General features: G+C 39.8%; 1 protein-coding gene across 3 annotated transcripts in view; it reads right to left on the bottom strand.

Annotated features, from left to right (window-relative positions):
• lcmt2 (leucine carboxyl methyltransferase 2) overlaps window positions 1–14,636 on the bottom strand; it is a 38,172-nt gene extending 23,536 nt beyond the window's left edge. For 2 of the 3 annotated variants that reach the window (XM_063050046.1, XM_063050048.1), the window contains exons 1-2: window positions 14,525–14,636; window positions 2,776–2,900 (exon numbers count right to left, since the gene is read on the bottom strand). In XM_063050046.1, coding sequence (XP_062906116.1) covers window positions 2,776–2,900; window positions 14,525–14,617 — 218 coding nt within the window. In that variant the 5' untranslated portion in view covers window positions 14,618–14,636. The remainder of the gene's footprint in view (window positions 1–2,775; window positions 2,901–14,524) is intronic. The other variant, XM_063050049.1, reaches the window with a different exon arrangement.
• Between the last annotated feature and the right edge of the window lie 426 nt (window positions 14,637–15,062).

The following is a 15,062-nucleotide window of genomic DNA, read 5'->3' as shown; positions in this document are numbered from 1 at the left end:
TTCCATTCAAGCCTGAATTCATTAAGCCTGAAACAGAACCAGCAACCCTAATTGCTTAAAGCATTTCTCAGCTTGGTTCACAACTCTCAAAATGTTGCATGATTTCTTGGTTATTAACAGCCTTAGCAGTGTTCTAAAAAACACATAAAAATTACTACCCATCTGAAGCCTTTTTTTTTTGCTGCTGTATATTTGATCTAGATTCTGTAACTGGCTTTCATGCACTGCCACAATGTCAAAGACTGTTCTTTGTGGTCCAGCAAGGTGGCTAGCAGGATACAAGCTCAGCTAGATTTATCTGTAGAAGTGCACGGAGAAGACTGACATCTATCAGTGAGAATTTCATCTGAATAAGCACCAGGTTAAAAGTAGCTCAAGGTTTCCATAATGACCAACAGTTGTGACAAGACCCATTGTTACATTTCTACAAATTTAATTTATTTTCTTCTAATTATCCATGAATATCTTAGCACATTTCTAATCATATCAAAAGACAATATTAGGCAGAATTGTTTGACTGTCATGAGAGAGAAACAAAATCCACTAAAGACTAGCTTTGTATATTGTGGTGTATTCTAAAGTATTTCATTCATAAGAATATACATAACAGATGCCTTAAGTTCTTATATTGTCACAAATGCTATATGCATCCTCATTGTATCGCAACATCATCTAACTTTTATCGACTTCTAAACTGATTGATACTACCTTCCTTCTAAAACTGCCTGTCCTCGGCATTACTAAAAATATATGGCCAGAAATCAAACAAGGAAAGCTTAACAATGGATTCTAATTTTATATTATTAATTTTATTTATATTGTTTGATTTTATTAATGTCCATAGTTCTTTAAATTGGTTTCTACAAAGAACAGATTTACTCTGACTTTAAAAGGACATAGACTACACCCAAATAATCACATTGTCAAGTTTGCCAATGACACAACAGTGGTGGGGCTCATCCCCACAACAATGAGAGTAGAGGAGAGGAGGTGGAGGAGCTTGAGGCTTGGTGCCAGGTAAATAACCTCTTCCTGAATGTCAACAAAACAAAGGAGATGGTTATTGACTTCATGAAAACTTGCACCACTCACTCCTCCCTTTATATTGGTGATATAGCTGTGGTAACTACAAGCAATTTCAAACTTCTGGGAGCCACATCTCACACAACCTCCTGTGGTTCCAGAACACATTCTACACAGTCAGGAAACCTTTCTGAGGTGGCTGAAGAGAGCTGGACTATGCACATCCATACTTACGTCATTCTACAAATGAGCCATAGAGAGCATTCTAACAAGCTGCACCATGACGGACAGGAAGGCTCTATAACGGGCCGTCAAACCTGCCCAACGCATCACCGGCACCAACCTACCCACCAGCAAAGACATGTAAACACAAATGGTGCAGGGAAAGGGCCAGCAACATCACGGAGGATCCCATCTACGTTGCTCATGGACTGCTTATCACACTCCCATCAGGAAGGAGGCTACGTAGCGTCCACACTAGGACCACCAGACTCAAAAACAGTTACTTTCCACAAGCAGTAAAGTTGATCAACATCTCCACTCACTAACCCAACTCTCCAAGTTCCCAACCTCCACCACTTCATTATTTTCTATCAGTCTCCTTGTGTACAGACACTCCTGTGCCTACCATCACTTTATAGACACATAATCAATCTGTGTATATAAGCCATCTTCTGTATTTATATATTTTTTATTATTGTTATTGTGTTCTTTACCTTCTGTGTTTTTTGTGGTGCTTTTGATCTGGAGTAACAATTATTTTGTTCTTCTTTGCACTTGTGTGCAGGAAATGGCATTAAACAATCTTGAACTTTTTCATTCACTAGACATGCTAAAAAGCATTTGCTAATCTATACCATCATAGACTGTGCTGAATTAACTAATATCATCTGAATTTGTACATTAAATTCTACTCTGGCTTCAGCACTTTTGGCAAGGATGTGCTGAATCATCTTGAGTTTCCACTCCACTTCTCCCTGCTGGGATTATCTGCAGTCAGTACGGAACATTGTGAAAAGCCTGCTAATGCTCTCAATGTATGGCTAGACTTAGAGCAGTCTTTTTCTCTCCTCTACTATCAGACGTTTGGACCAATCAGCTCAATCACACCCCCTTCCCAGTGGTACGGTTGCGTTCTCATTCTCTTAACGCTGCCTCTCTCGGCTATTTTGTTATTACTTCAGCATCTTCTGTACTACTTCAGACCTACACTAGAGTCTTCAGATTTATTATTAATCACAGGCACATCAAAACATACAGCGCAATCTGTCATTTGCATTAACAATCAACTCAACGAGAATGTGGTGGGGGCAGCCCACAAATATTGCCACACACTTTGGCGGTAACGAAGCATGCCCACAATGTTCAGCAGAACAACATTCTGTTGACAATCTTTCCACCACTCTGTAGTTTTGCACTTCATATTTATTGTGGTATTTACTATCTGTATACCATTTACTCTGTGAGCTTCATGCAAGCTAGGGATTTCATTGCATCCTGGTGCATCTCATAATAAACTAACCTGTTCTAACTCACACCTCCACAATGGCTGCTGCTGTCGGGTAAGATCCACAAAAGAACGCGCCCAGTCAATTCTTTCAGAGGGTTGAGGAAATCATTAAAAAGCACCATCTTGTTAGCAAAACAACTCTCAAATATAATTATACCAAAGTCACCACCCTCAATACGCAAGGTTCAGGGTGCCAAAATAATTTTGCAATATAACTAAAAACATTTAATACAGTACCGTACCGATTTATGAGTGGAGCTCTTCTATTGGTCTTATGAACAAATTCTTTCAGGAATCCATCTGTGAAGTAGCCCAGATTGACCATTGAATACTTGCTGACAATACTGCTGTCATTTGTACCCTGGACCTGCAGGGAGATCAACAGTGATACTGAAAATGGGCAACTTCACAATGCTGAAAGCAAACAGGCATACACATAAAGGAACATCTGCCCACGTAACTGAAAGTCAATTTTGAATATGTGTGCATGTGTGTGTGTCTGTCTTTTGCAATGTATTTTTATTAGGTTTGAATAGTATGGCTTGTTGAAATTTTACAGGCAGCTGCAAAACCAAGGCTTGCAGCAGAATGTAATTGATGTATGGATCTTGAGATGCAGTCAAAAGAACCCAAAAAAACCCCACTTAGATTGCACTGAAATTAGGCCGCAGGTTCAGAGTGCAGAGTAAGGAACAACAAAGTAAAATCTTTTTGATACAGTGCAGTTTGCCTAAAAAACACATTGTAATAACAGCTCACTATTTGCATATTGCTCTAATTTCTTTTTGGCAGCCTCTATTTTGCATTAAAGTTTAATGTTAAAAATATCCAAGCTAAGAGCCTGCATTAACTGCAAGTAAGCTTGCTGCATTTCTGTCAACCCTTTTATCATCAGCATATTCCTGCAGTAGATTTTCAAAGATAGTTTTTAAAAAAAAATTATTCTTCAGGATCTGGGCAAGACCAGTATTTATTGACCAGCATTCTCTCGTGGTGGTTTAATAAGCAATTTCAGAGACGCTTTAAGAGTCAATCATGCTGGTGGATATGAAGTCAAATACAAACCAGGTAAGGAAAGGACAGCAGAATACACCCCACCCTTTCAAACCCTAATGGACATTAGTGGGTTTTTACAATAATCTGATTGTGTTGTGGGCATTGTTGATTATTAACTGAAATACCACAGTGATGATGATGGGATTTGACTGAGGTCTCTGGATTGTTAGACCAGCCTCGTGATTATTAGGCTGAGAATTCAATCACTTTATGAACACTGAATACCTAGTCTTCTTACACGAAGCATTTCCATACAGCACCTGCTTGTCTTCCCAATACAAATGGCATCTTTAGAGTAATTATGATTTTACTTTTAGAGTTGTCTCAAAGTTCCCGTAATCCAGATTCAATCCTGATCACTGGTGTCATCTCTGTGGAGCTTGTACATTCTCCTCGGTGCTTCTGTCTCCTCTCTCTACATTCCATACGTGTATTGGCAGAAGCGGGGTGGGTGGGGGGTTGCAGTGGTCGAGAATTCCTAGGTTACTGGTGTTTTATAGTCATTTCCCCACATGGGCATGTGGGCAGAATTATCATAAAACATGATTAACCTGGGACACTGTGATGGTGCTGAACTAGCAGGCTGTCCAGGCAACTGAATGGTATTCCAACACACTTTTAATACTCTCTTCTTTTAGATGTTACAGAGCCATATGATAAAATCCTCAGTAAGTTTGAAGAGCCTGTGACAACCAGGGCCTGGTGAATTAAAAGGGACTGTGAGTGTCAGTAGTCTGTAAACTAGATGATGAACTGCCAAGATTTCCTAAAATCAGAGAGTGAATTATCATATTTTATTGTAATGAGATTATTGTTGGATTAGTATAAATGAGTACTTGATAGTTGGCAGAGATTTGATGGACTAAAGGCCTGTCACTGTGCTATTTGGCTTTTGACTCTCTATGTCTGATTGATTTCCGTAAATTCTATTGCAAGATTATAACAAGGACAAAGAACAGAAGGCGGGGTATTAGTAAACAATCATTTCTTAGTCTGGAGGGAATGTGCAGTGGTGTTTCCCACAGGTTCCTATTAGAGCCACTGCTGTTCTCAACATGATTTGAAGTTGTGCAAATGGGACGCAATTTCATTTTGTTATATTTCCAATTCTTATATTACCTACAAGACATTCAGAAAAACTGTACATTTTTAGGGAGATGTCAACATTAGAGATGGGCAGAAAGATGGTAAGTAAAATTTAGCACAGAAAAGTGTGATGCCATCCAATGTAAACTAAAACAAAAGCGAAAAGCCAAACAATAAGCAAGTTAGACAGCATACTGTAGGCAGAAAATCCTAGTTAAAGCTTTGAGTCAGAGAATCTTGGCTAATTCTGATGGAGGATTACTTACTTAGCTGAAATATTAATATTTTCTCTCCTTTGTGTGCTTTAAAATTGATAAATGAACTAAACTGGACATTCTAAAGGAACTGAGAAACAGGCAAGCATCTAAAGCTTTGAAGTTAACGGCTGGCACGATTGATCAAAAGTATAATTTTAGCTTTATTAAAGGAGGAAAAGTGTTCAAAAAAAAGACAATTGATTTCAATCTTTGTAAAATATTGTTAGGCCTCAGCAGGAACAACATGTTCAAACTGAGGGAATTACAAATTATGAAGTGATAAAGATACAGTGCAGTAACAATGGTCCACAAGAAGGTTGAGGGACTTCAGCTATGTAGAGTGATCATAGAAAATGGAGTTGTCACCTTCACAGCAGGCAAGAAGAGAAATGTTTAGAGTTACTTAAAATCAACAACGTTTTAACAGAGGATATAACTGAAACTATCTCTTGGATTGTAAAAGTAAGTAGCCAGTCAGAGATTAAAAGTGATTAGCAGTACAACCAGAGACATGAGGAACTTTTTCAGTCATGTGTATCAGCCTTGAAATCAAAATCTGAAAGAGTAGTAGAAGCACAGCTAAGCAGCAGCAACATTGATAAGGGAGTTGAAGAAATAGCTGAAGGGTAAACAGAAATAAATATAAGGGTGAATAAAAGGCAATTGAGTGGGATTTATTGGACAGCACTTCCAAATAACCAACTTTGTACAATAAACTGAACTGCCTCTCTGTACTGCATCATTTTATGAATTAATCAACTGTAAAAATGTGGGAGTACAGAATATGTAATACACATCCCATTGTACGTATAGCAGCATATGATCAACAAGGATGACATATGAAATAAATACAAAGATCCATTACATTTTAATAAATAACAAATAAATAAGCCAAATATTTTATCAAAATGAACGACTGTCAGCACCAATGAGTGATTACTATGCTACATATAGAGAAACTGTCACAATCCATAAAGACCTGCTGGGCCTCACACAATCCTTTCTTTAATCTATAATTTGTAAGCAACTTCACCAATCTTGCTATATTATTATTGCAAATACAAGTTACTGCAAGAACTCCATCAGATTACTAGGTGGTGCATGTGTTCCAGCATAATTTATTGCAGCATGTAGTATTTCACACTGAGTTATATAGCACTGAATAAAACAGAGTTTCCATGATAACCAAACATAAGAACACAACCATTAGGAGCGAGAATTGACCATTGAGCCCCTCGTGCCTACTTAGATTTTGAATGATCATTTACCTCAGGTTTACTTGCATATGCCAATCCTAACAAAAATGATTATCTTAAATGGATTGAAAAAAAACTAGCTTTAAGCAACATAATGCAACACACCGGCCCATTAATAGTTGAAAAAATAAGGTGCTTCTGGAAGCCAACAGATATGCTGAATCATTCCAACAATTTTTGATATTAAACATTCGATAGATATCCCAAACTGCTCACCATTTCCAAGTCATATATAGCTGCAATGCAAAACAATTTTTTTATTTCTGACAATTTCTGTCAATCTTCCAAATCAATATGATAGTATTCCTTCATAAAGTAACACAGTTGATGTAGGTAATGCGTAGTCATCCAAAGGACTTTCAGTAAGGTACTACTTAACAGGTTTATCAGTAAAGCTGAAGTTCAAAACTCAGAAAGGATATTAATAGCTTGGAAATGAAGTTTGTTGTGTTACGGACAATAGAGGGTCATGATGAATGGTAGTTATATGAGCTGGAGTAAAGAATATTGTGGCCCTCTGCAGGAATCCATATCAGAACAGTTGCTTTTTTTTAAATGTTTATTAATAACCATAAATGACCTCCTTGAATGTTATAATCATTCTATGACTCCACTTGACTACTCATTGTGCTGATAATGACAGTATGTGCGATCTGTCTTTATTGCAGACTTGTGCTAATTCAAAGATTTTATCTGGAATTATGACATGTCATACATCCATTCACAGGGACTCATTTGCAATGTATCATTGTACAGTGCAAAATTAACCTCTTTAATCATACATTACCCCATTTTTGAAACTGTGATAGATAAATCGCAGAAAATTCTGGAAAGGCAACACTTGAAATGAGGAAGAGACTTAATGTTTTAGGAAGAAGGTCCTTTGTGAGAATACTTCAGATTTACAGCATCTGCAGTTTTTTCCACTGCTGGTTTTACAATCCTTAGAACTTTTACTGTTTTGATCCATCACCTTTCAACCTCTTTAAAATAATTTTCAGTGCACATTTTCCCCTATCTCATTAATCTGCCTGCTTATTCTGTTAACAGCTACATTTACAGACGCATAAAGGTAATTTTCTTATAAAATGATTTTTGCAATGCATTATATTCAAATCAAATGAAGGTGGCATTCTGCATATTCCTGAATTAAATTAAGTAGGTTAGCGCAGTGGTGCAGCTAAATAGAACTTCAGGCTCATAGATCCAATAACCCAGGTTTAATCCTACCCTCTGGAGTACATTATATCAAATTGTTTCCAATGAATCCATGGACATTCAATCACAGATCAGATTCTGTAAAGTATTTTCCTTCTTTACTTGTTCTGCAGATATGATGGATCTTGAGAGCAAGATTTTGATTAACTACTGAATACGGTTCAGTAACAGGTTAAAGTGCTGAGGTTCAACCAACTCATAATGCAATGAGGCAGTAAAAAAGATGGAAACATTATTCATATGACAATGATATATTATATCTGTCTAGGTGTGTTAACATGTGGCTTCTCTACCCAGATCCCCAATCTAAATAGATGATCCTTCATCCCACTTCCAGACTGGCTCAGAGTCATAGAAAACTCAGCACAGAAACAGGATCTTCTGAGCATTTGTCTGTGCCAAACCATTTAACTGCCTAGTCCTACCAATCTATACCCGGACCATAGCTCTCTATACCCCCTCCAATTCATGTACCTATCCAAACTTCTCTTAAACGTTGAAATCAAACCCGCATCCACCACTTGCACTGACAGCCTATTTCACACTCTCACCACCCTTTGTTCTCCTTATACATTTCACCTTTTACCCTTAACCCATAACCTCTAGTTGCAGTCTCATCCAACCTGAGCAATAAAAGCCCAGTTGCATTTACTCTATCTATACCCTTCATAATTTTGTGTACCCTCTATCAAATCTCCCCTCAATCTTCTATGTTCTAAGGAATAAATTTCTAATCTATTCAATCTTTCCTTATAACTCAGGTCCTCCAGTCCAGGCAACAGGCTTGTGAATGTACTCTGTACTATTTCAATCTTATTTACATCTTTCCTGTAGGTAGGTAAGCAAAACTGTACACAATCTTCCAAATTAGACCTCACCAATGTCTTACACAATTTGAATATAACATCCCAACTCCTGTTCTCAATGCTTTGATTTTTGAAGGCCAATGTGCCAAAAGCTTTCTTCACAACCCTATCTACCTGTGACACCACCTTCAATGAATTATGGTCCTTTTGTTTTACCGCACTCCTCACTGCCCTACCCTAGTGGGTCCTCACGTGCAACACCTCACACTTGTCTACATTAAATTCCATCTGCCATTTTTCAACCCATTTTGTCAACTGGTCCAGATTCCGCTACAAGTTTTGACAATCTTCTTTGCTGTCCACTAGACCCCAATCTTGGTGTCATCAGCAAATTTGCAGATCCAGTTAATTACATTATCATCCAGATTGCTGATATAGATGACAAAGAACAAGGGACCCAGCACCGATCCTTGCAGCACTCCACTAGTCACAGGCCTCCAGTCAGAGGCAATCATCTACTACCACTCTCTGGCTTCTCCCACAAAGCTAATATCTCATCCAATTTACTCCTGCATCTTGAATGCTAAGCAATTGAACTTTCATGACCAACTTCCCATGCGGGACCTCGTCAAATGCCTTGCTAAGTCCATGTACACAATATCCACTGCCTTGATTTCATTAACTTTCCTGGTAACTTCTTCAAACAACTCTTTAAGATTGGTTAGACATGAACTACCATGCACAAAGCTATGCTGAATGTTTGTAATCAGTCTATGTCTATCCAAATACTCAGAGATCCAGTCTGTTAGAATACTTTCCAGTAACTTTCCCACTACTGATGTCAGGTTCACTGGTCTACAACTTCCTGGTTTATTTTTGGAGTCTCTCTTAAACAACAGTACAACATTAGCTATCCTCCGATCCTCTGGTACCTCAACTATCATTAAGGATGATTTAACTATCTTTGCTAAGGCCCCTGCAATTTCTACACTTGCCTCCCACAGGGTCCAAGGGAATACCTTGTCAGACCCTGGTGATATGTCCACCTTAATTTGCCTCAAGACATTAAACACCTCCTCCTCTGTAATGTTTATAGGGTACATGACCTTGCTGTTTTCCGTCACTTCTATAGACTCTGTGTCCGCCTCTTGAGTAACCATCAGCATCATTATGTGCTGTGCCATATGACGTAGGATATCATGGTATCCGTGACTATGATTGCTCTTGGCAATTTTTTTCACAGCAGTGGTTTACCATTGCCTTCTGGGCACTGCCTTTACGAGACAGATGACCCCAGCTATTATCAATACTCTTCAAGGATTGTCTGCTTGGCATCAGTGGTCGCATAACCAGAACTTGTGATATCCACTGCCTGGTCCCATGGCTTCATGTGACCCTGATTAGGGGGTGAAGCAGGTGCCACACCTTGCCCAAGCGTAACCTGCAGGATAGTGGAGGGAAGGAGCACCTTACACTTCCTTTGGTCCAGATGTATCTCTACCATGGCAACCCAAGTAAATACAGATGCAAAAAATCCATTTCCCCCATCTCTTCTGGCTGCACAAATAGATTACCATTCTGATCTTCCAAAGGACCAATTTTGTCTCCTGCAATCTTTCTGCTCTTAACATATCTGTAGAAGCCCTTAGGATTCTGCTTCACCTTATCTGCTACAGCAACTTCATGCCTTCTTTTAGCCCTCCTGATTTCTTTCTCTAGTGTTCTCTTGCATTTCTCATACTCAAGTACTTCATTTGATCTTATATGCCTACATTTGCTATTCACCCCCTTTTTTTTTTCTTAACCAGGGTCTCAATGTCTCTCGAAAACCAAGGTTCCCACACTTGTTATCTTTATCTTTTATTCTGACAGGCACATATAAGCTTTGTACTCTCAAAAATTCACTTTTAAAGGCCTCCCACTTACCAAGTACACCTTTGCCAAAAAACAGCCTGTTGCAATCCACACTTGCCAAATGCTTTCTGATGCCATCAAAATTGGCTTTTGTCCAATTTAGAACCTCAACCTGAGGACCATACCTATCCTTTTCTATGAAACTAATGGCATAATGATCCTAGATGCAAAGTGTTCCCCTACACAAACTTCTGTCACTTGCCCTATCTCGTTCTCTAATAGATCAAATATTGCACACTCTCTTTGGGACTTCTATGTACTTTCCAGAACACATCTGACAAACTCTATCCCATCCAGTCCTTTTACAGTATAGGAGTCCTAGTCAATATATGGAAAGTTAAAATCATCTACTATCACAACCTTACATTTCTTGCAACAGTCTTGAGACCTCACTACAAATTTTTCCTCTAAATCCCAAGGACTGTTGGATGGTCTATAATACAGACTCATTAACGTGGTCATACCTATCTTATTCATCAGTTCCAACTTCTAAGCCTCACTAGACGAGTTTTCCAGTGTGTCCTGACTGAGCAGTACTGTGACATTTTCTCTGATTAGTAACGCCACCCCTGCCACTTTAATCCCTCCTACTCTATCACATCTAAAACAACGGAACCCCGTAGTATTGAGCTGCCAGTCTTGTCCCTCTGCAACCAGGTCTCACTCATGGCTACAATATCACAATTCCATGTGTTGATCCATGCCCTGAGCTCATCTGCCTTTCCTACAATACTTCTTGCATTGAAATATATGCAGCTCAGGACACTAATAACACCATGCTCAATCTTTTTCCTGACTCTGTCTAAAGTCTAAACAACATCTCTACAACAACTCCACTATTTGTTCTGGCACTCTGGCCCCCATCCCCCTGCAACTCTGGTTTAAACCACCCCCCATGTAAACTAACAAGCCTTCCTCTGGTATATTAGATCCCCTCCAGTTTAGATGCAAACCTTCTCTTCTGCACAGGTCCCACCTTCCCTGGAAGAGTGCCAAATGATCCAGAAATCTTACACTCTCCCTTTTACACCAACTTGTTAGCCACCTGATAAACTGTATGATCTTCCTATTTCTGGCCTCACTAGCACTTGCATGGGTAGCGATCCTGAGACCTCAACCCTGGAGCTCCTGTCCTTTAACTTAGCACCTGACTCCCTGAACTCACTTTGCAGAACCTCATCCCTCTTCCTACCCATGTCATTGGTACTTACATAGACCATGACTTCTAGCTGGTCACCCTCCCACTTAAGAACGCTGATCTTGAGGTGTCGCTCACCCTGACACGCAGGAGGCAACATACCATCCAGGAATCTCGTCCTTGTCCACAGAAGCTCCTTTGTGTTCTCTTAACTAACCAAGATACTCAGTATCAAGAGACCTTGTTCCTTGGCATTTCACTGACCTAGTATTTAGCAGTTCCTTTGCACTGACTCATCTTGGCACTGCCTGAATCATCAGCTATCCACAGACAGAAAGACCGAAAGATTCAATTATGCCCCCTGACTAACTCCAAATGATTGGCTATTGTCTTGAGGTGTCACAGCATCATAGCCATTAATGTACCACCATTACACCATCAGTGTCTGGGGTTTAATTCCGCCACTGTAAGGAGTTTGTACATTTTCCCTGTTACAGTGTGGGTTTTCTCCGGGTGATCCATTTTCCTTCCACATTCCACAGTTGTACATGTTAATTGGTCACATGCATATAAATGGGCAGTGCTAGATTCAAATCGTGGCGGTTTTATGCAATTTAAGTTGCCTCATTACAACATTCTGGATTTTATCTTTCTGATATCACAAGCACGATTCATGGAACCACAGAAGTAGGCCTTTCAGCCCACCACATCCATGCTAACTACTCAAGTACCAACGTATACTAGTCCCATTTACCAGCACTTCAGTCTACGTGCTGGTGAACTAAATGTTTATCTAAATACTTAAATACTGTGAAATATCCACCTTCACCAGCCAATCAGGCAGTGCATTCCAGATTTCAACCACTACCCCTGTGAAACAGTTCTTCCTCAGGTCGTTGTTAAACCTCTCACTCTTCACTGTAAATCCACTTTTAGACAGCTGACATGGGAAAAGTTTATGGCTATCTGCACCTGGTTTCCTTTTAACCACCTCACAAAGCTGAAAGGAGTGCTGATAGAGGTGTATTAAATCAAGATGGGCAGAGGCAGACTAGACTGTGAGAAATTCAGAGATGTCCATAACTGGGAGCATAGGTTTGCAGTAAGGGGCATCAGAATTAGAGGTGATACAAAAGAAAGCAAGGTTGTTGGGGTTGAGAATACACACTCTGATGAAAAGTTGAGATTCTCACAATATTCAAGTATTTATACAAGCACTTGAATCACCAAAACAAATCTGACTACAGAAAAAGTGCAGGTAAATGGGGATTAGTGTAGTTGTGTGCCCATTTCTGTGCTGTATGCTAATCTGATTCAATCAGTCTGAAGAAACCCCTATTTTCTTCAACAGGACAAGACGAACAAGTGTTCTTTTAGTTCTGCCAAGAATTACATACTGCAATCACAAATTCTATCCACCTTAATAGAACAGCACCGCACAGGCAGAGACACTTTGTCTGAAAATATCTATGGTGACCATGCCAATTTCAACAATTCCATCTGCCTACATGTAATAACCACTGTGCCATTCACTGGCCGTGAATGTTTCTGAATGTCTTTTAAATGTGGCTATCATATCTGCTTCTAGCACTTTCCTGGCAGCACATTGCCTTCAACTTTCTCCCTAGAGAGGAGGATAAGTACACTTTTTTTTATCATGGTGAGAGAACCAAGAACTAGAATACAGAGATTTAAGGTGAGAAGAGAATTCAAGGGGCAACTTAAAAATAACACCAAACAGGTGTGATCTATGTGGAATGAGCTACCAGAGGAAGAGGTTGAGGGAAGTACAATAACAACATTTCAACGTCAAAGTGAAAGTAAGTTTCTTATCAAAGCACGTATGTGTCATCATATACAACCTTGAGACTCATTTTCTTGCAGGCATTTACAGGAAAATAAAGAAATACAATAGAAATGACAAAAAACTACAAAGACTGTGCAAAAGACAAATTATGCAAATAAAAATAAAACTGAGTCCATAGTTGTGGAGTCCTTGAAAGGGAGCCTGTAGAATCAGTTCAGCATTGAGCTAAGTGAAGTTATCCACACTGGTTCGGTAGCCTGATGGTTGTGGGGTGCATTTATATTTAAACGACAGCTGGACAGGTACGTGAATTGGAAAGGTTTAGTTTATGGGCCAAACACTGGCAGATGGGACAAGCTTGGACAGGACACCGAGGTCAGCATGAAAAAGTTGGACTGAAGAGCCTGTCCTCTGCTGTATGATTATATAACTATCACTTCAAATATACTTGACATTTCCACCCCAGGAAAGAGAACCTAACAACCCATTCTATCTACACTTCTCATAATTTTTATACGCTTTTATCAATTCACCACTCAGCCTCATACACTCCAGAGAAAACAATCCCAAGTTTGCCCAACTTTTCTTTATAGCTAATACTCTCAAATCTGGCCCAGATCTTGGTGAACCTCTTCTGCACTTTCTTCAGCAGATTATGTGTAACCTTAACAGATTTTCTAATCCAAAACTGAATTATTACATAGATCTTTTATGTCATTAACCAAATACAGTATTTCTCCATCTTATCAATCAAAACACATCCCTAATTACTTCATATCTACACTTGACCTGCCAGTCAGATTCCAGATCTCCCTGCTAAAATCCACAGCCTTCATCATCACTGCAACTCAAATCACGAGTTTCTCAGCAGAGGAAGGAGCACATAAACTAAGTGAACAATGTAGGGCAGTACTGAGAGCGCTACAGCGCTCAGATGCATCTTTCAGATGAGATGCTAAACAGCGATGCCCACTTGCAAAAGAAATGAGAATGTCCCATGGCCTCTCAAACCTGCTCCATTGTTCATCAAGATCATGGCCGATCATCTACCACTGCATCAATGTTGCTTCAATGTTCCCATATTCCTAGAATAGCATAGTCTAGAAATTGATTCCGGGGATGGTGTGACTGCCATGTGCAGAGACGTTAACGTTAAGTAGATTTGCATTCACTGGAGCTCAGGAGACCGAGAAGGCCTGCACTGCGGTCTATACACTCTACTCCATCATCAGCGGAAAGAATCTTCAGCCAGTCTCTGTGCATTGCCTTGCCCTCACCCTCTGACTCCCTAAAGCCTGAACTCATCCCATCGACTGAGCAGCACCTCCACTTATGTTCCCTCTACGGAGCACCCAACAGCCTGGAGCTGGCCCACTTAAACACATGGATTGAAGTGAAATCTGCCCAAAGGACTTGCAATCCCGCCCTTTATCACAGAGCGACCATCACTCACAGCTGCATCCTTCCCGGCCTGCTTCTTATTCCTGCATCTCCTATTTATGGCGCTGACTGAGTGGCCCTCCTCACTCCCATCCTGCAAGCTCATTGCTGCAACAGGCGACGGACTCGACGCATGCCCACAGCCAGGGAGGCCGGCCAAGATTTGCACATGCGCACCGTCTACGAGAAATACGCCTGCGCATTAAAAAGGAAACCGGCTCAACGCCTTTGACATATTTGCTTTGGTTTGCCCAGCAACGCAATCTGTTTCGGTAGCAGTGCCATTACAGAAAGGTATTCGAGTTTATTTTACCTAGTCACTTACAAATCTTTCGAAATAGATAACAGTACCAATAACAGAACTACGATTCTTTTAACTAAAGGTTTTTTTAACGGAAAAGGATATCATAAATGGGAGTTGTTCATGCAGTCTCTTGCCTTTCAGTAAGATAATGGCTGATTTGAATTTGGTCCAATTTTGCTACCTGTTCTCCATAACCATTGACTGTCAGGTAGATTGAAAATTAAAAAAAAACTGCAAATGGTGAAAA

Source organism: Mobula hypostoma, chromosome 6 (assembly GCF_963921235.1).
Source record: "Mobula hypostoma chromosome 6, sMobHyp1.1, whole genome shotgun sequence".
In the NCBI taxonomy this organism is placed as follows: domain Eukaryota; kingdom Metazoa; phylum Chordata; class Chondrichthyes; order Myliobatiformes; family Myliobatidae; genus Mobula; species Mobula hypostoma.
The sequence above is the reverse complement of the archived record's forward strand: the minus strand, read 5'-3'. Positions and strand labels throughout refer to the sequence as shown.